General features: G+C 44.0%; 3 protein-coding genes and 2 long non-coding RNA genes across 7 annotated transcripts; 2 read left to right on the top strand and 3 right to left on the bottom strand.

Annotated features, from left to right (window-relative positions):
- Positions 1–393: 393 nt before the first annotated feature.
- On the top strand, positions 394–6,781 carry caprin2 (caprin family member 2). Its single transcript, XM_052055838.1, has 20 exons — positions 394–673; positions 1,455–1,704; positions 1,780–1,842; positions 1,916–2,002; positions 2,115–2,353; positions 2,586–2,668; positions 2,772–2,849; positions 3,125–3,162; positions 3,239–3,421; positions 3,614–3,655; positions 3,719–3,844; positions 3,977–4,061; positions 4,314–4,354; positions 4,506–4,601; positions 4,689–4,760; positions 4,899–5,039; positions 5,226–5,325; positions 5,501–5,562; positions 5,744–5,795; positions 5,911–6,781. The coding sequence occupies exons 2-20, from the start codon at positions 1,465–1,467 to the stop codon at positions 6,480–6,482; spliced, it is 2,400 nt and encodes a 799-aa protein (XP_051911798.1). The 5' UTR covers positions 394–673; positions 1,455–1,464; the 3' UTR covers positions 6,483–6,781.
- On the bottom strand, positions 1,306–2,327 carry LOC127594016 (uncharacterized). The gene is made up of 2 exons (XR_007960567.1): positions 1,583–2,327; positions 1,306–1,507 (listed from the first exon to the last, which is right to left on the bottom strand). It is a non-coding gene; the product is annotated as an uncharacterized LOC127594016 (long non-coding RNA).
- On the bottom strand, positions 2,797–7,282 carry LOC127594015 (uncharacterized). The gene is made up of 6 exons (XR_007960566.1): positions 7,046–7,282; positions 6,376–6,436; positions 5,843–6,216; positions 5,675–5,763; positions 3,218–3,449; positions 2,797–2,925 (listed from the first exon to the last, which is right to left on the bottom strand). It is a non-coding gene; the product is annotated as an uncharacterized LOC127594015 (long non-coding RNA).
- A 44-nt stretch (positions 7,283–7,326) lies between these two features.
- Positions 7,327–14,761, top strand: ipo8 (importin 8). 2 transcript variants are annotated; one of them, XM_052055834.1, is made up of 25 exons: positions 7,327–7,714; positions 8,003–8,084; positions 8,187–8,343; positions 8,499–8,657; positions 8,736–8,892; positions 9,003–9,092; positions 9,197–9,291; positions 9,359–9,443; positions 9,530–9,664; positions 9,829–9,928; positions 10,024–10,100; positions 10,206–10,322; positions 10,461–10,550; positions 10,670–10,835; positions 10,915–11,075; positions 11,212–11,337; positions 11,657–11,723; positions 12,120–12,245; positions 12,452–12,549; positions 12,664–12,759; positions 12,928–13,148; positions 13,239–13,444; positions 13,559–13,777; positions 13,919–14,048; positions 14,222–14,761. In XM_052055834.1, coding segments are annotated over exons 1-25 (3,045 nt in total). In that variant the 5' UTR covers positions 7,327–7,630; the 3' UTR covers positions 14,223–14,761. The 2 variants fall into 2 exon arrangements, with proteins under 2 accessions (XP_051911794.1, XP_051911793.1); XM_052055833.1 differs by having other exon boundaries at positions 11,657–11,732.
- A 383-nt stretch (positions 14,762–15,144) lies between these two features.
- rbm46 (RNA binding motif protein 46) lies at positions 15,145–19,030 on the bottom strand. Of its 2 annotated transcripts, none has more exons than XM_052055843.1 (10): positions 18,657–19,030; positions 17,926–18,093; positions 17,645–17,813; positions 17,370–17,526; positions 17,029–17,158; positions 16,675–16,769; positions 16,143–16,527; positions 15,858–16,057; positions 15,621–15,723; positions 15,145–15,380 (listed from the first exon to the last, which is right to left on the bottom strand). In XM_052055843.1, exons 1-10 carry the CDS (start codon positions 18,673–18,675, stop codon positions 15,298–15,300), a joined length of 1,509 nt encoding a protein of 502 aa, XP_051911803.1. In that variant the 5' UTR covers positions 18,676–19,030; the 3' UTR covers positions 15,145–15,297. The 2 variants fall into 2 exon arrangements, with proteins under 2 accessions (XP_051911803.1, XP_051911802.1); XM_052055842.1 differs by having other exon boundaries at positions 17,633–17,813; positions 18,657–19,025.
- Positions 19,031–19,472: the final 442 nt, after the last annotated feature.

The raw sequence follows: 19,472 nt of genomic DNA, 5'->3' as shown, positions 1-19,472 counted from the left end.
CTAAGGCGTTTTTACTATTTTGAAACACCTGCTTCCAAACGTGATATGTCATACCAGAAGAGACAAATTTCTAAAAAATTTCTTGTCGTTGACATACCTGTCAACTCATACGGTTTAGCCATAGCTCATACGGATTTTGTGGTGAATCTTACGTATATGGCCCTATCGCACAAATCATACGGATTCTGAAAATTTCCGGGTTTTTTTTTTCATTTTTTAAAAAAATGTAACGCAGGAATACAACTCTGAAAACAGTAATGCCACTAAGTAGAATGATGATTATACATTAACCAGACATTGTATTATGGACATCTACAATAAATATAATTGAAAATTTCGTGTTTTTTTTCTGCCGTTATTTTGACATATAAAATGCTTTGTTATAAGGATTTTTTGCTCTTTATAAGGATTTTTTTTTGGTATTTTATACAGGTTGGCGCTCCGAAAAGTTGACAGGTATGCGTTTAAGGTATCGCAGGTAGAGGAAGTCAATCCCGGTTTAAAAAAAAAAAAAGTGAAAGCGGAAGTATTCCAAACGGTGCGCCCTATAAATCAAAAGCAAAGCTCGGGGGCGCTCTCTGCAAACTGAGCACCTTGCACAGTCTGAACAAGGAGTGCTGGTGACTTCGATCGGTCTCGATTTTGGAATTAACGCCCAAAGTAGAGCTACGAGGTTGGTATTGTTTTTTTTTTTGTTTTGTTTTTACCCCCTGCTGTTCAATTAAACAAAGCACGGGTCGAGTTAGTTTGGGAACGATGGCGATGCGGTTTTCTTCAATTGCATTTCGTTTGATTTAAATCGCGTCAAATCACGAAAGTTATTTTCCACGTTCATTCGATGAGGCGTTTGTTGCACGGCTGACGAGCTTGTGGGGATTGTTAACAAGGGTTTTTATTGTTGTGGTTTGTGAGCAATCCGCTGTCAAACTTATTGAACGGCTCGGAATCCCTTCAACGTTTGTCATTAAACGCCATTAAAAAAAAACAAGCGTGAAAGATATTTTGTGCGTGTGAAACAAAACTCCCTTGTTTTGCCAGCGCCACAATTAAATGAATTAAAACGAATTAAATGAATGAAAATTCCCTTTTGATGCAGAGTGTGCGTTTTCTATGAGCTTGAAATCTACAAAAGGGTTTGTTCCTATTTTGAAGGCTTAAAAGCAAATGCTTTTTTTTCATGTTCGATAAGAAATCTTAAATGGGTAAACGTCAGGGATTTTATTTATTTAAAATGTCACTTAACTTTCTAAGAGATGCATGCTGAGCTGGGGGAACTCCCTGCAGGATTTTTTTTCTTTTAATCTAAAGCTAAATGAAACATTTACATAGCAGTGACACTGAAATTCTGGAAAACTTTTCAATCAAAAGTATCTAAACAAATGATCGACCAATTTGATCATGGGCGGTTGCACCTCTAGATAGAAACAAGCAAATACATTTTCTCCCTCTTGTAGGAGCTTGGCAATGGTGCAGCTTCCTCCTTCCCCCAAGGTGGGTGTCACACTTGCTGGCAAACAGTCGGAAGAGAAGAAGGAAAAAATTGAACGCAAGTTAATTGTTTTGAGTCCGAATGGAGACTCACCTGCCAGCCTGGGGGCCCCGCCGAGCTTCGACTTCCCCACCGCCTATCACGGGTATGAAACCTACATAGAAGATGGACTTATCTGCCTCAAACATAAGGTTCGCAACTTGGAGAAAAAGAAGGTAGGATCATGAAAATGTGGCAAAAGGGGCGTGTGGTCGCAAATATGGCTGAGTTTTTTTTTTTTTTTCCTGAAGCTGAAACTGGAACACTATAAGAGATGCCTGACCTTTGGTGAGACTCTAAATAAAGACCAAATGGTGAGCCCATATTTTCAAAATGCCACTCAATCGTCTGACGTGACCATGACGGAGTCGTTTTTTTTGTTGTCAGGCTGCGACTGATAAATACGAGCAGGTGGTGCATAACCTGGAGTTTGCCAAGGAGCTCCACAAAATCCTGGACAGCTTAACTCAAAACGTAAGAGTTGAGTCGTTAGTTTGCTATTATGTTTACTTAAATATTGTCTCTGTCCATTAAAAATGAAGTGTCTCCCCCCCCCCCCACCCCCCACTCGCCCCGCTAAAAAAAGTTGCTGAAGTCACAGAAGAAGGCGGTCAAGAGGGAGCAGCTGGTAAGGATGGAGGAGGAGAGGCGGCGGCTGAGCATGGTGCTCCAAGTCCAACATCTCCTCGCCAGCCTACAGGAGGCCCACGTCAAGAAAGACCTGCAAAGCGGACACAACCAGGCGCCCTACTTACCGGCAAAGCATCTCAACAGCTTGAGCCAGCTGGCGGATTTGCTCGGGGCGAGGCAGGATGACAGACTGAGGTGACTTTTTTTTTTTTTTAATAATGAAGCCAAATTGAATTTAAGACTGATCGCCCCGTGTGCTCCCCTGAACTTTTTTTTTGGTGACAATTTGAAAATAACCGCGGAGGTGCATAAGACATGTCAACAAAAGTAACTTCAAACTTTCATCTGCAAATACGTTTGTCATTTTCTAGAGTGATAAAAGAAAGAAAGACTCACATTTGTTTGAATTTTCTCTGCTGGGTTGAAGTTTAGAGCAGTGGATGGAGCAAGTGGCCGTGATGTACATGGACCTTCTGGAGGGAGAGGAAAAGCCAGTGGCCGGATCGACGTGTGCGTATCGGAGAATTTGCGCTCCGGCATGACTCTGGTCCACAAAAAACAAACGAACCAAACCAAACTTGTCTCATTTGTGTGTTTTGGGGTTTTTTTCCAGTTAAATTGCTGAAAGATGAGCTCACCAAATTATTGAAGAGCAAGTACTTCTCTTGTCTTCCGTCCAAAACGACTCTAGGTACGTCCAAGCAGGTGCAGCAGTAATCGTGAGATCGGACCATCGTTTGACTCCTGTGCCGTGATGAATTTATACGCTAATGGAAAAAAATAAGAATACATATTAATGCCCTTTAGCGGCACAACAATGCCAAGCAACAGAGTACAAATCAGTTTGTGGTACATACTTTGCATTTTTTTGGGGGGTCTTTGAACCAAGAACGTTGAATGAATTTTTTTATATCTGTAAATGTCCTCACACATTTTTTATTTTTATTTTTTGCATGTCTTTGATAGCCAAATCAAAGCTGACGCACCCTGAAGATTCTCCAGAGGTAAGGTCACATTTGGAAAATAAATACATGGCACGCCGAGTCGTTTCCGTCTGACCTTGACAATTCCCTGGCGCAGAAATCGAAGGAAGACTCGATGCTTAGGAGACAGGTTGACCCTCCCGACTGCTGGGATTTTGAGGTCTCGGATGAGGGCATCTCATTGCAGGCCGCGGTGGGCAAAGCGTGGAAAGGCACGGAGGCCACTTTCATCCCTAAAGCACCTGTTGCCAGCAAGTGCAAGTCAGCTGGGAGTAAAGAGGTAAACTCGTGCCATGGCTTAATTCTCCCTTGAAAAAGAATATGGGGAGAGAAACCAATTGCAGTTCTTTTTTTTTTTAATTTAACATGAAAACTATTTTTTTTTTCATGAATAGCCAAAAAAAAAAAAACAAACAAACAAACAATAAAGCGGAAATGTGATACGAATGTGTTCTGTTTTTCTTTATATCAGGAAAAGGAGAAGAAAGCGAACAGGGAGCGAAATGCCAAGACCGTGAGTACAAGATTGTTTAAAAAAAAAAAAATCTACAACATGACACTTTGTGTTTCTTGGCAGGACGATCACAAGGGTTTACCTGAAGTGAAATTCGGCTCTCCAACTTTCCCCAAAGACCCGATCATGAGGAAAAAACACTTGGAGGACTTGATAACCAAGATCCATGGCTCTTTCAGTTTTATCCAGGTGGAATGTCGCAATTGAAGACCTAGACCAGTGCACTAGGAAATTGATACAAAACATGGCCTTCATATAAACCCCCCCTAGAGGAAGGACCAATTTTGCTCAAGATTTTTATCTTTCTACATTGCTGTCTAGGATTCTCTACTAGATTGCGAGTCCCCTTCAGAAAATGGAAACTCCAAATTTAAAAAGGAGCCGTCGGAGTTGGCGTCTCCTCTGGGTAATGTTGAATCATTTTTGTCAAATTTTAGAATTTCAGGATTTCACCACAAAAGTGTACCACATTGCAACCCCCCCCCCCCCAAAAAAAAGCACAAAAGTCAAAAATTCAGATGCTGACAGGCATACTGTTACCGGTATATTGTCCGTGCCCATCTCGGTATTGATCTTTTTTTTTTTTTTTTTTGGAACATTTGAGAAAACTATGAACCGAAATAATTTTATGTATGGTGTTCTTTCTCCCAACCGACAGCTTTAAAAACCTCAAGTGATCCGCTGCCAAAAGAAATGCATGTAAGCAGTCGTTTAGATGTTTCTATCACACACACACACTTTGTTCCAATGCCTTTTTTGATGGGACATCTGAACAGCGGTGTGTAGACTTTTTTTAAACATCCACTGTATGTTACGGTAAAGTGTTAATCCCTTCATTTTCCATTCACAGTCCACCCCACTGCCTGCTCGGCTTCTGGACCACAAAACCAGACTGACAAATGGGGATCAGGGCCTAAAAAGTTATGAACTGGAGGTATCCTCAAATGTGAGATTCTGTATAAATATGTAAAATATTGACATGCTTTTAGGGTATCCGTTTAAACGGTTTGTTTGGTCCCCGCCCCCCCTACAGGAGAATCTGCATTTGTCCGAACAGAAGAAATTTTCTTCGCCATTGTTCTCCAGGCCAGAGTCTGCAATCTCTGTCAGTTTAAAGTTCATACGTATTAGAGGGTGGAGTAACTTGAGATATGTTGCGTTTATTACAGTTAACCGGATGCTCATTTTCAAGAAGCTGAACATCTGGTTATTGTTTGACGCACTCAAACTATGTGTTCCTCAGACGCTGGTTGCCGAATCGGGAACAATTTCTCCCTGTAACAGGACGGCGCCGAGCATCTCCGTCCCCGCTCCCAAGCACACATTTTCCACACCCCCCGCGAGGCAAACTGTCACCTCTGTGCAATTTCATGATATGCCTTCAGTAAGTCTTCAAACGTGTTGATTCTTTCTCGCATCGGGTGACGATTAAAGAACGTGCGCAGTGACTTTTTCCAATGATTGGTCTTAAATGACTTGGTCATCAAATACGGGCATTTTTAATGACATTCGTAACACTTTCTATCGGCAAGATTTTGCTCATTTAGACGCCAATGTCTTTTTATTGTAGGTCTTCAACGGGGATGCGAACGTAGAGCCAAAGTACACCAACTGCAGCACCCAAACGCCACCTGAGTTTGCACCCTCAGAAGACGACTCGCAAACGATGGGTATGCCTCTGCTGGCCTGTAATGAATGGCGAGCTAAATTCAAGATGCCGAAACTTTATGCAATATTTTAATTGCAAATATGATTTAAGACCCCCACCCCTTTTTTTTTTAAACTAGTGCTGCCATAATTGTTGCTTTTAAAGCATGATAGTGGATTCTGATTTCTGTTTGGCAGGGGGCACATGCATTTTCCAGACTCATCTCAAGAACTATGGCCCTCTCTTAAGTGCTCCAAGAGTAAGTGAATCTCAAAGCTGTAGTGGCGCTGTGCTAAACGTCCCTTCCTACTCAGTGTTGCGCTCTGATGCTGATACTGATTGTATACAGTGGATATAAAAACGATACTTACCCAGTATTGTTCAAATGGCAGTTTTGTCGTGTATCCATCCATTTTCTACAGCATTTGATCCGTTTGCAGGGCTCTGGATCCCAACATGTCTGTGGATGTGGAGTACAGCATCATTACAGTGGTAAGGACAATGTTATATTCTTCAAAAGAAAAAAAAAAGATATTTACCTTTAGTAACGGACTGGCCACCCCACCAGATTTAATTTTTTATTTTTATTTTTCCATTTACTCTGCAGCAGCCTGGCGTGAGAGCTCACATGTGAGCAGCCCAGACCGTGAAGTATTCACAACGATGGATTCAGGACATGGCGATTCCCTTCCTGTCCCCATCGTAGATGTCCCGCACAGTCCTCAAGGCCACCATCACACTTCCCTACTTCCCATGCAACTTTACCCTTTCTCCCAGCCGCTGAAAGTCGCGTTCACGGCATCTCGCACCGTCAACTTTGCTCCAGGCAACCTAGACCAGCCCATTGTTTTTGATCAGCTGCACAGCAACCTCGGAGAGATGTTTGATACCCACATTGGCCGCTTTACCTGTCCTGTCAATGGAACGTACGTTTTCATGTTCCACATCCTTAAGCTGGCAATTAATGTGCCACTTTACATCAATCTCATGTGCAATGAAGAAGTCATGGTGTCGGCGTACGCCAATGATGGCGCACCGGATCATGAGACGGCGAGCAACCACGCCATCTTACCTCTCTTCCAGGGTGATCAGGTTTGGCTCCGATTGCATCGCGGTGCCATTTATGGAAGCACCTGGAAGTATAGTACATTTTCTGGCTTTTTGCTTTACCAGGACTGAGCTCTGTATAGTCGCTTGGTTTATACCAAACTGTTGACATCATCATTAGGTCAGCCATCATTCCAAAGTACCTTCTTCGCGAAAAAGCCTACTGATTATGCATGACCGCGTCTCTTCAAGATGGCAAATAGGATTTCTAGTGGACAATCAAACTTGCTGTGGGCTCGTAAACTATAAAAGGAAACTGTTTTGGTGGTGGGTGTGGTGTTGAACACAAATGGCCAGTATATTGAAGTGAAATCCAAACTGAGGAGGTCAATTTGGTCTCTTGAAATGGCTTAATAAAAGATGAGCAGTGATACTTGTGTGCTTGTATTTTCATTAAAAGAAAGGTTCTTTGTTGCCACACGAAAATACGTAGGCACGCATATAGTGCCATATTTAATTTCCCCGTGTGCAGTTTTTTTTTTAATTGCACCTTGCTTGCATACTTTCAATGTTGATTTTCCTTTCAGATTCAATGTCTAGTGTTGCAGGAGATCGGGAGCATGACGGTCACATTGGTGTCAGTGAAACAAAATATTCATACAGAACTGTTAATTTATCAGCTCGATGGGACTCACCACCTTTGCTTTCCCCGTGGCTCTGACGGACGCGCCTTGGGAAGCAGCTGCCACGCTGGGTGCTGTTGCGTCACTGCAATAAATATTACACACACCATTTGTGTCACGAAACGAAAGCATATGGCTCCAGCACGCCCGCGACCCTTGTGAGGATAAGATTAGAACATGGGTGAAAGCAAATAGACGAACGTCGAATGACGAGACCACTCCAAGACGCAAGGGGGCAGCAAACTTGCAGAGCAACCGATAACTGAGCTGCCGTAAAAGTGCCGTAAAGTTTGTTTTGCAGTTTACGTTTACGTCCTCCACTTGCTGCTTACCGGCAGAGTTTTGTTGTTTTCAAAGCTTGATGGAATTTGAAAACGCGATCGGTTCTTCTATGAATCTGCTTCCATTGTGATACAATCAGTCGTGGACCACGCCAAAAGTCATATTTATTTTGCTTTCGTTTTTATCCCAAAGTGTCAAATTCAGTCACGGCTTAGGGGACATTAAATGCAGGGCCACAACGGCCTTCACAATTAAGTGAGTAGCCTTCATGGTTTTTGCATGTAGCGTATTAAGGGGGATACGTGGAGTGAAGTAATGGATCCCAACCGGATAATTCAGGCTCTGAGAGGGACTATCGATCCGAATTTGAGAAGAGCGGCTGAAGATGAACTCAATCAGGTGGGTGTCACTGCTGAAGACGTCTTATAGTAACTATGAGAGGGTACTGTTTTAACTCTGGTTTTGACGCAGGGGCGTGCAGAAACCTTGGGACGGGAAAGTGCTCAAAGTTAAAAGGAGGGAAATTTGCACATGAGTTTGAAATGCCTTACAGAAACATACTTGAATATGTAACTTGCACGGTGTTATTCTTTCATTAACTTTACTAGGTGCGGCAAATTTTTTCCAGGTGTCTGTTTCAAGTATTGTCGGTTGCTTAACTCTAACCCTGCTCTGGTTGTGTTTCAGTCCTACAAAATCATCAACTTTGCACCAACTCTGCTTCAAATCATTGTATCAGAGCAGGTGGAGTTTCCAGTTCGGCAGGCAGGTATGGTGTTAAGATTTATTAATTTTTTAAATATATCTTGTTCTTGATCATTCTGACACCGTCCCCCATTGTTATCCGTTTAACTGTTGTGCACGTCTACAGCGGCTATCTATTTGAAGAACATGATTGGCCAGTATTGGCAGGACAGGGAGCCATCTCTGGGAAAAGTGGTTTTCCCCTTTAATATTCACGAAAATGACCGCCAGCAGATCAGAAACCACATTGTGGAGGGCATCATCCGCTGTCCGGAGACCATACGGTACGTTCATTTTCACCCTGCAAACATCAATTATCAATCAGGGTTAATTTACTCACGCGCAGTTGGGAGAAGGCCTAAACAGAAACTATTTCACCCTAATACTTGTATCGAATCTTATGAGAGTTCAAACGTCACTAACTTCATTGTTAATGCAGCGCCCAGCTGACGATGTGTCTTCGAACTATCATCAAACACGACTTCCCGGGACGTTGGACCGCCATCGTGGACAAGTTAAGCTTGTACTTGCAGTCGAACAACAGTGGCAGCTGGTACGGCAGCCTGCTGGCTCTCTACCAGCTCGTCAAAACCTACGAGTGAGTAACCGATTGTGAATTTGTCCATTCCGACTAACTCTTTCCAGTCCTATTCATGACAACGTGTTTGCGCGTCAGGTACCGGAAGGAGGAAGAGAGGGAGCCGTTGCTTGCGGCCATGCAAATCTTTCTGCCGCGGATTCAGCAGCTCATCATCCAGCTGCTGAATGACGCCACCATCTTCTCGGTCCTCATTCAAAAACAGATCCTTAAAATCTTCCATTCTCTCATACAGGTATGTTTTGCCATTATTTATTTTGGCGCAATGTTGCAGTATTGTGTTTTAACCTATAATTCGATAGTATCTTGCTGCTATTGATATTGATCCTACTCTTATATCCGCAGTACTCGCTTCCTCTCCAGCTGATCACCACGACAGTGATGACTCAATGGATGGAAATCTTTCGAGCCATAATGGACCGCGATGTACCTGCTGTAAGATGCCTTTCCCGCCCACTGCCACATATCTGCTCCGTTATGCCTCAGATTGCGTCCGCCGCTCCGGAACCCGAAAGGTCACATTTCGCTTAATTTGACAGGAGACTTTAGAGCTGGATGAGGACGATCGTCCCGAGTTATCATGGTGGAAGTGCAAGAAATGGGCACTGCGTGTCATTACGAGGCTGTTCAAGCGGTGAGCGTGAGCCTCGTTTTGCGTCACATTTAAATGTATGGATGTAAATATGGTTGTGGCCCTCCAGATACGGAAGCCCAGGCAACGTGACCAAGGAGTACTTTGAGTTTGCCGATTTTTTCTTGAAGACCTACGCAGTGGGCTTACAGCAAGTAAGTGTGCTAAATCCGAGTCGGGAAGCGCCTCGGATTTGTGTCTGGCTTTGATGCGTCCGTTTCTGTTGTCATTGTCCGCCTAGGTCCTGTTGAAGGTGGTGGATCAACACAGACAGGAGCAGTACGTTACTCCTCGCGTTCTCCAGCAGTGTCTGGACTATCTCAACCAGGGACTTTCCCATTCTCTGACGTGGAAGCAGATGAAGCCTCACATGCAGGTAAGAGGAAACCCGGCCGGTCACCACAAGGGTCCGCTTTGGGCTTCGCGTTTCGATGGATTCAATGAACTTCAAATCTCATCAGCACGTTAGTTACTCTTATTAGCACCGTTTAAACAAAGAAACGCAAATTTGAATAAATTGTGGCTTTCGTTCCCTACCAGGCTATCTGTCAGGAGGTGATCTTCCCGCTCATGTGTTACAAAGACGAGGACGAGAGGCTGTGGCAGGAGGACCCGTTTGAGTACATCCGCATGAAGTTTTGTGTGTACTTTGAAGCTATCAATAAAAATGTCATCTCAATGATTGCTTTTTTTTTTTTTCAAAATTAAAAAATAAATAAATGAAAATGTCTCCAGACCTTTACGACGATCACGCCCTTCCAGCCACCGCCGCACAGAGCCTTTTGTGCAACGCTGCACGAAAGAGAAAGGAGGTGATGAGAACAATACCATTCGCCGCAGTATTGAGGGATATACAGTACATGTCAGGGAAAAAAGAATGATCAGAGCACCTTGTTTGTACTTTTTCCTCTTCAAAGGTTCTGCCTCAAATGATGGAGTTCTGCCACCAGATTCTGATGGATCCCACGTCTGACCACCGGCGGAAAGATGGCGCGCTGCACTGTATTGGAGCGCTGGCCGAGCTACTACTTAAGGTACGTACGTTGCGGAGGATTGCCTTCATCTGCAAGAAATTTTCGCATCATCTTTTTGACAGGGGGTTGAAGACCATTGAATAAACCTTTTCCCGACATTCTCCTCTTTTTCTTTGGGCTTTGCCGCTTGTTTCGCAGAAGCGCATTTACATGGAGCAGATGGAGTTGATGCTGCAAAACTACGTCTTCCCTTTGCTCGACTCTCGGTTGGGTTACTTGCGAGCCAGGGTGAGTGACGTTCAACAAGTTATCTAATAGGGATGTTCAAAATACGTTTGGCTTTGTAAACAAGAGATACGGGCGCAGACTGAGGAATAAACCATTTGTGGTTATCCTGTTTTTGTCAGTCATGTTGGGTCCTCCACTGCTTCAGTCAGCTGCGTTTCCACAACGCGTTAGCCTTGAGGAATGCCGTGGAGTTGGTGAAGAAGGACCTGGTTGATGACAGCGAGATGCCGGTCAAGGTGGAGGCAGCCATTGCTTTACAAATGTTGGTCAGCAATCAGGAAGAGGGTACGTACGCTGCGAATGGAGTCATCTTGTGGGGGGGGGCGTCGGGATCTCATTTTCCTTTTTGTGTCTGCGCGTGTAGCAAAGCTGTACGTCAGGCCACACATCCGACCTGTCATGCAACAGCTGCTCCACGTGGTCAAGGAGACTGAGAACGACGATTTGACCAATGTCATTCAGAAGATGATCTGCGAGTACAACGAAGAAGTTGCCGTCATTGCCGTTGACATGACACGGAACCTGGTAGGAGACACAGTCGGGACCAAAAAAAAAAACGAATGCCAATATGCGCTAAAGTTTGCCAAATCACTCAAACAAGGATGCCAACATCCGGCTTTGTTTTTAACAATTGAGTGTACTGTGCTTGTGCATTTGGCAGGCGGAGATCTTCACCAGGGTTCTTCAGAGCGAGGAATACGAGGAGAACGAGGACAAGACGGTCATTGCCCTTGGACTTCTGAGCACCATCGACACCATTCTCACAGTCATGGAGGACCACAAGGAGGTTTACCCTTGCGCAGCACTCACACATTGGCGGGGAGTTTTAAAGTTGGGGAGCGGTGCGAAGGTCGAACAGATGAGGAGGAGCAAGATTGTGATGTGTCCTAAAGGTGCGTAAAAGATGTTGAAATTAAACTCTGGACGTACCTGGGAGCAAGTCATCTTAAATTTGCTGAACATTTCGCCAGTGAGAAGGAGGTACTGTCGGTGATGAAAGAGAGACAGAAGAGGCCGAAGGATGGTGCCATCGGGAACTGTTAACTCTTAACATTTTTTTAATGATTAAAAAATATGTTCCCCCCCCCCCCCCCTCTTTTTATCAGATCACACAACAGCTGGAGGATATCTGTTTGCAAGTGATTGGCCTGGTCTTGCAGAAACCTATCATAGGTATGGCAGGTGTGTCTGTTCAGATGCAATTTTTTTTTCTTTTTCTGCACTGCCCATAGAAAATTGATGATTAAAAAAAAAAAAAAAGATGAACGTCACATTGATTACATCCAAGAACAAAATCTTCTGATATTATGTCAGCAGAAGTCTCCCTGAATTTTTGTGCAACCCCCAACAAGGAAGAAATTCGAGTGGATCGTCATCATTTTCTGCGTTTTTTTCTTTTTTTTAATGCGAATGCACTTTTGTGCCAGAGCAGTGCTCACTGGTCAACACCGGAACTATCAGTTACATTGAGTGTGAGCAATGGCATTGTCTCTACGCGTGGACAAAAAGTCCTAGCTTATTTTGTGCTTTTGAAAGCATTAATATGCTGAAGCTTCATCTCATTCACAGAGTTCTACGAGGAGATTCTATCGCTGGCATTTGGACTTACATGCCAGACCATCTCCCCGCAGATGTGGCAACTGCTGAGCGTCCTGTATGAGGTCTTTCAGCACGACTGCTTTGACTACTTCACCGGTTGGTCTCACCTGGCTTGGTTGATGTGGTCAAGAACTTTGCATACACTGGCCATGGGCGCGAGCGTCAAATTGTCATTAGTGAAGAGACACGTCCAATTTCCTGAAATTCATCTCAAATCAATAGCTAGATGAATATTGAGGATCATCGGGGGAATTTGAAAACAAATGCAATAATTGTCCTTTTTTTAAAAATATGCGTTACAGATATGATGCCCCTTTTGCATAACTACGTCACCGTGGATACAGATGTGTTTCTGTCCAACCCTAAGAACGTGGAGATAATCTACAGCATGTGCAAAAAGGTACTTTTTTTTTTTCCAGCTCTCGGGTGGATATGATCTGAACTGTCCCAAAGGTTTCTGAATCTTGCAGTTAAACTGACCGGTTGGCAAATTTGAATTATTCCTCTGTCCTAGGTGCTGACCACAGATTCAGGTGAAGAAGCCGAGTGTCACGCTGCCAAATTGTTGGAGGTGATTATACTGCAGTGCAAAGGCAGAGGGATTGACCAGGTAAGATGCAGTCCCTACAGCACTTGATTGCCCAACAGAAATTGAGTATCCACTTAAAAAAAAAAAAAGCGTATATGGGTGTGTATTGCATATGCATACACACCTTCTGGTTAGTTGGGATGATATCGGAACGAATGGCTTAGAGGTCATTATGTCTCCCAACTGCAGTGCATCCCTCTGTTCGTGGAGGCAGCGCTGGAGCGTCTGACGCGTGGCGTCAAGTCCAACAAGCTTCGGATCATGTGCCTGGAGGTGGCCATCGCTGCGCTTTACTACAGCCCGGCCGTTCTTATGCACACTTTAGACAACGCGCACTTCTCCCAAAACCCACAAACCATTACTGCCCACTTCATCAACCAGTGGATGAACGACACGGAATTCTTCCTCGGGTGAGAAACACGAATTGTCCCGAGAGTTATAAATCGTTCATCATCTTAAAATGGATGACCTCACCGTTTGCATCTTTGATTCACTCGTAGGATCCACGACCGGAAGATGTGCATCATTGGCTTGACTGTGCTGATGGAGCTTCCGAGCCGTCCGGCGGCGCTGGAGGGCGTCGCGACACAAATCCTTCCCTCTGTACTGCTCCTCTTCTTAGGCCTCAAGCACCTCTCTGCTTCCCGTCACATCAACAAACCGGACCTGCTGGCCAACACGAGGACTTTGGATGAAGATCAAAACGGTAAGTTTCCCACAGGGCGTGTGCGTGCATGCCCGGCGTTCGGCCTAAAAGATACGCACAACATTTCATGAAGTCGCCAGTCTCGCCAATGTTGATATCGATAACGATTCGCAGAGGAAATTCCCAGTGATGAGGATGAGGTGAATGAAAAATGCAGTATTACGCAGCAGCAATCCAGTGTGCCGATGGGCCTGGAAGATGAGAGTAATGACGACGACGACTACTGGGATGATGACGATTGCTTTGAAGGAACACCTCTGGAAGAGTACAGCACACCCCTCGACTATGACAATGGAGAAGATGAATATCAGTTCTTTGCATCTGCCCTGCTCAGTAAGTCAACCTTTTTTCCCGCTTCTGAAAACAGCCCTTTTCCCGATAAAATTACACTCCCGTCAATCAAGTTTCAGAACTATCATGTAATGCTTCAAAACATGTGAATCTGCAACTTGTCCTGTGTTGACGTTCTCTCAGGAGTCCAGAATACAGATGTGGCGTGGTACCAGTGTTTGACTGCACCCCTGAGCGATGACCAGAAAACACAGCTCCAGGAGATTTACAGCATCTCACAGCAGAGGAGGAGTACTGCCACAAAGGGCCAGTGGTAAGGAACTTTGCTATTTTCGATTTCAGCCAAGAATTTTCCTTTTGCTGCATCCTATGACATATGAGACATAAAGAGTTCTGTTTATTGTTAAAGCTTTGCAGTGACGCCACATTCTCATCCAAATACAGTGTACTAGAATGAGCGACAATAGTACATTTTTCTTTTTCTAGAGTTCCAATGAGGTGCTGCGGATTCTAAAGAAGAGGATACGGAGGCTCATATGGCCTGACCTTGTCGGAAAAGCATTGCAATTTCAGACGTTGGCTCTGCAGTCTGTATGGGCTGGTTTTTCTGTCATTTTGGAGATTGTGCAATTTAAATAGTCCTATACTATAGTATCCACCAGGACAGGCTGTATTTATATATTTCTTGACATTTAAAAGAAAAAATAGTAATAATTCTTACTGTTAGTGATCTCCCGTGTGTGCCTGTGTGGTTCTAAAAGAATAAAACAAACACAAATATGTGTTTTGTGTAATTTGTGTAACATAATCTCCTGTCGTTGTTGCTGTAGCAAAGAATTTCATCAGATGGAATTTGGACTATAAAGATGTTTGTCAAAGTGTCAAGAAATGAAAGCGTGGCTTGGATTTTCTCGTTTTGTGTACTGAAAAATTTGACTGAAACAATTTTGAGAGTCATAAAATCATTTAACATCTTCTCAATCTGTATTTCAAGATGTGTGTTTCTATATTAAAACGAAAATAGAATCAGTTTCCAATCATATCCAATTACCAAGGAGAGACACAGAGCATCATGATGTTGATTAGCCTACCTGGTTTTTAAGTCTCTGCATGTTAATCTGTGCGAGCTGGTCCTTGCATAGGCATCTTCGACAGCGCCTCTCAAGATTGGTGGTCCTCATCACCGACTCGATTGGATCCAAGCACTGCCACACTCAACAAAAGGGTCGTCACAATTTACATACAATACAGTATACAGCACTGTTGGATATGTCGCCCCCTGCTGTCTGACATTGACACATACCAAGACATTACAAAAAAATACATTTTTTTAAAATAACTTTTATTTCATATTTCTCTGGAATACCAAAACATAACGACGAGAACAAGACCATGTCAAATGTTTCCTTATGGAACTCGGAGATTATACTGGACCTCCTTTGAACGTGCCTGAATGCATAGCGGAACAAGAACTACACTGGAGTCACACTGTCCATCCGGAGGGCTCGGAGTCAGGTGTGTGTACAGGCAGAAAGGCTGGGTCAAGAGAGGAGGTGAACGTTCTAGCGTAGCAGGTTAGAATTGGGTGGAGCGTCAGACGGCACAGGTGATGGGCTACTGGACGAATCACTCACAAATGATGCATCTGGTGGTGAGAAGGACAAAGAATGAATGAACGATTGCTTTACTTGTCATGCTGATTGGAGAAGCACAAGTGTTTTTGTTGCCATAACTCGTCAGCAACTAAAGTCTCTACTTCATACAACTGACTAAAGCTTTCACTAAAGAGGCTCATGTTTCTGAGGAAAAATGTTTGTGAATAAATTGAGTCAAAATCATGATTATTATTATTATTATTATTATTATCGGTGTGTGTGTGTGTTACCAAGATTCCACAGAGCGTTTTGTGCAGCAAGCTCTTTAGCATCATCCAGCTGCACACATAACTTGTCTGGTGTGAAGCATCGTTGTGTCAGTGGCAGCACCACCTACAGGCGCACACAAACACAAGTGAGTGTGTGTGTGGACAGGGGTCAGGGGTGATGTGCAGTTAGCTGACAGCAAGAGCTAAGGTCAAATCCGTCTGACCCCATTCAAAACGGTGTGCTGGAGTTATCATCACCTTGTAGACCAGCAGCAGGGTCCCGTCCTGACTCAGGAAAGAGAAGAGGTGGTACTGTGGAGACGGCCAGTTGTGCATGCAGCAATACAAGTCCAGCAGGCCGACAGCCGATCTGATTTGATCGGGTCGGAGGAGCAGCAGGCTGGTGCGGTACAACGGGGTGCCGGGAAAGAGCGGGAAAACTCCCTTGTCAGGTTTTCCTGAACGCAAACAGAATGACAGTGCTGAAACTTGACCTTACCCATTGACTTGGATTGGAAGGGACTGAAATGGTGGCGGAATTACCTGGTCCTACAGCATACTGGGGTTTCCACTGGAAGTAAGGGGGGGTGTTCAATGACTCCAGAGCAGAGCCCTCATTCACGCCTCCGTGGCGCGGGACAATCATCTCTTTGGCTCCTCTTCCGGTCTTGTTTCCCTGGCAGCTCTTAGGGCGGGATTTCCTGCCCACGTCTTCCGCGTGAGGCTTCACGAGGCTCACCTCCACTACGCAACCATCAATGGTGGTGCCATTCATGCTGCTGGTAACAGCGACGGCATCCTTGTGGAGGTCAAAGTGAAGGAAGGCGTGGGTGGTAAACTTCTTCACGTGCATCACCGCACCTGCTTTGACGCGCTCACACTCGCGCTGAAGTGTTTCCTCCGTGGTGCTCGGCGAAAGGTTACGCACCTGAAAAGAACGCCAGACTTTCGTAATAAAAGAATGCCTGTGGTACAGGGATGTTGCTGATGTTTTATTTTTGATAACAGTTTGAACAAGAAAGAATGAATGAATCGTTTGGATTTTCACCATTCGACTCATCAAGCCTACACTTACGTGGGCAACCATGACGTGCTGCGCGTTTGCTCTTTTCCCGTGTTTGTCCGGCTTGGCCCAATTCACCCAGTGGGTTTGGCCCCACAGGTGCCTGACTGTGGTGACAAGAAGATAGTCAGGAATGTTGCGACAAGTAAATCTAATCCTAATAATTTGGTATCGTACTTTATAATAATGCCACAATTGGCATTAAAATCGATAGGAGTGCAGTCAGTCCATGTGGAGTGGCAGTATTTTATTGATCATATTTGATGTATAATAACTTTGATTCCACATCAAACTTTCTTCAAGCAACACGCGATGGAGGGTGTTGCCATTGTAACTCTCGCGATGCTGGCTGAGTAGAAAACTTACTCGCAATTAACTCCTTGCGGGCCAATGCCGCCGCCTTGTGTGTCTCATACTCCAAAAAGGCGAAGCCTCGATGTTTGCCGGCGCCTGAGGAGCTTGAACACACGGTGACATCCCGAAGGCCATCTGTCACCTAGGAGGTCAATGTGATGTTCATGTGATGAATATCAGATTTATAACACAAATGTTTTGGCCTAAAAATGTAGGCTGGATTTCTTAAGCACGGAACTTATCTGGAAGCACTACGTAAATAATTGAATAAATAAATCATACACATACATTGCAATGTCGATGTGAATTTGATTTATTGTTCAGCCCTAATTCACAGACATTCTTTGGTGTACCTTCTTGATCTCCTCCATGATCTCCTCCTTACTCTTGTCTTTGGGAATGCAGCCGAGGAAGAGGCGGCAATTATTGAGAGTGGCGCACACGCCGAGAAACTTCCCTGGACGAACCTCATATTTGTTCAGCATCTGGATCGCTATTAAGGCCTCCTCCCTGGAACACAATCATCACAGTCATAACTATCATCCTCCTCAATATTGTCAATTTTCCACAGGTAGGAGCGCTGCATCAAGATATCAAGTTCTCGTTTCAATGTTACCTTTTGGTGTACATGACAAAGGCATAGCCACGGTTGTCTCCGGTAAACTCCATCATCAGCCTCAGCTCGTAGATGGTTCCAGCTGTCTCGAACAGAGGGACGAGCTCATCTTCATAGAGGTCTCTGGGTATGTTTCCCACAAACACCTCACAGTCAATGTAGGGCACTGGACCCTCCCAGTCTGCAGGTAGAGATAGTCCGTTCTTGTCAAGTTTTCAGTCCGTTGAGTGAGTAAGAATACAAATGAAATATGCAAGCAAGGCGCTCAGGATATGTTTGTCATCTCCACTCACTTGGTGGCGGTCCGCCATACTTTCTCTGTCCATTCTCCTGCAGAATATGATATCCCGTCTTGTCCATGAGTGCCACCAAGGCCAACTGAATGGAGAGTGACCTTCTGAACTCGGGAATGGCCTCCCCAGAGGATGATGCCATGTATTTTGCCAATTCTTGGTCACAGGCTGGAAAACAGAACTTTTGTAAGAGGAAGTCCACAAAGAATCTCCTTTTATTGGCACAGAAATAGTATACACAGAATTACTTTTTCACACATTATGACAAGAAACCAATCCTAACCGCCCCACCCAAAAAAAAGTTGAGAACCGCTGCGCTAAAGAGTATCAGTTTTCAATTAATTAAAATGGCCACCACTCAGCATTACAATCACATATTTTAATTGACATTTTAACTTTCATGACAGTTATCGAGCTAAAAATCGTCTTAAAAATGCGGATCCACTCGAAGATCTGATCCTTTTTCTAGAGTTATACAGTACCCACATATCTGCTAATTATCTATTAATACAATGTCCTACTTTGGTAAATGACTCGTAAAGGCGGAAAAAAAGTAGAAAACAACTCGTTGTAATTAATTTTAGTAACAAAAAACGCTAGTCACCAAAATGTCGAACACGACTCAATGTGGATTGGACACGACAAGCGGCAAATTGCGTTAGCTTTAATGCTAATGGTCTTTGATTTACGGTTTCCACACCATATTTTACAAGATTACTATGAATACTTACCCCCTCCATTTTCCGCCATTAAATTAATAAGATTTGATTATATTCTGAATGTAATTTAAACTCCCTTGGGCAACAGTTTGTGATGCTTTTCACTAAACCTCTCCTGGTTTAAGAGCCTTAATGCTAACAGGCGACTTGATATTCTGGACCTATGAACTGCCCCGAATTTTGATGGACATTAACTTGAGACGCTGTCAACCAATCAGCAGTTCAGATGATGCTGATACCGCGTAGACTTCAAGTTTGCTGTCAAACTAAAAAATATTTTAATGAGGAATTTTATCTGGGCTGGCCTAAGGTTGGGGTGGTTATTGCTCCCCAAAATTAGTTTTAATTCACACTTTTGACGACAACACCAATAATCAATAACTACTGGTTAGTTATTGATTATCCAGACTCCATCATTTGTGTTCATGTTAAACGGTCATTTCTTTATGTCGATCGACATTTTTAAATACTTTCTTCATTGTTTGTATGAGATTGGGATACTTGGAAAGTTGTAATTGATATAAAAATTAAAAATTTTGGCCCGAACACAGAGCTCTTGGTGACAGCTTTTCACTATTCGCGGGGCGATGTGGTACCTATGGCCCGCGAATGGGGATGGGCGGGGTGAAATCGATTTCATTTGCTGTTTGCTCCTTTCGATCCTATTGTCGCCTATGTATTCTCAATAATCGGACCCGCACTTGCATCAGTACAATTGCTTAACTATATTAACTGAGTCAACTAAAATTCCATAATGTGCTCGCATTCCCCCCACCCACTCCCACAAACCGTGTTTACATCTGCTTAGACTGGCATTCGGCAATAACC

The sequence above is a fragment of the Hippocampus zosterae genome, chromosome 21 (genome assembly GCF_025434085.1).
Source record: "Hippocampus zosterae strain Florida chromosome 21, ASM2543408v3, whole genome shotgun sequence".
Lineage (NCBI taxonomy): Eukaryota > Metazoa > Chordata > Actinopteri > Syngnathiformes > Syngnathidae > Hippocampus > Hippocampus zosterae.
The sequence above is the reverse complement of the archived record's forward strand: the minus strand, read 5'-3'. Positions and strand labels throughout refer to the sequence as shown.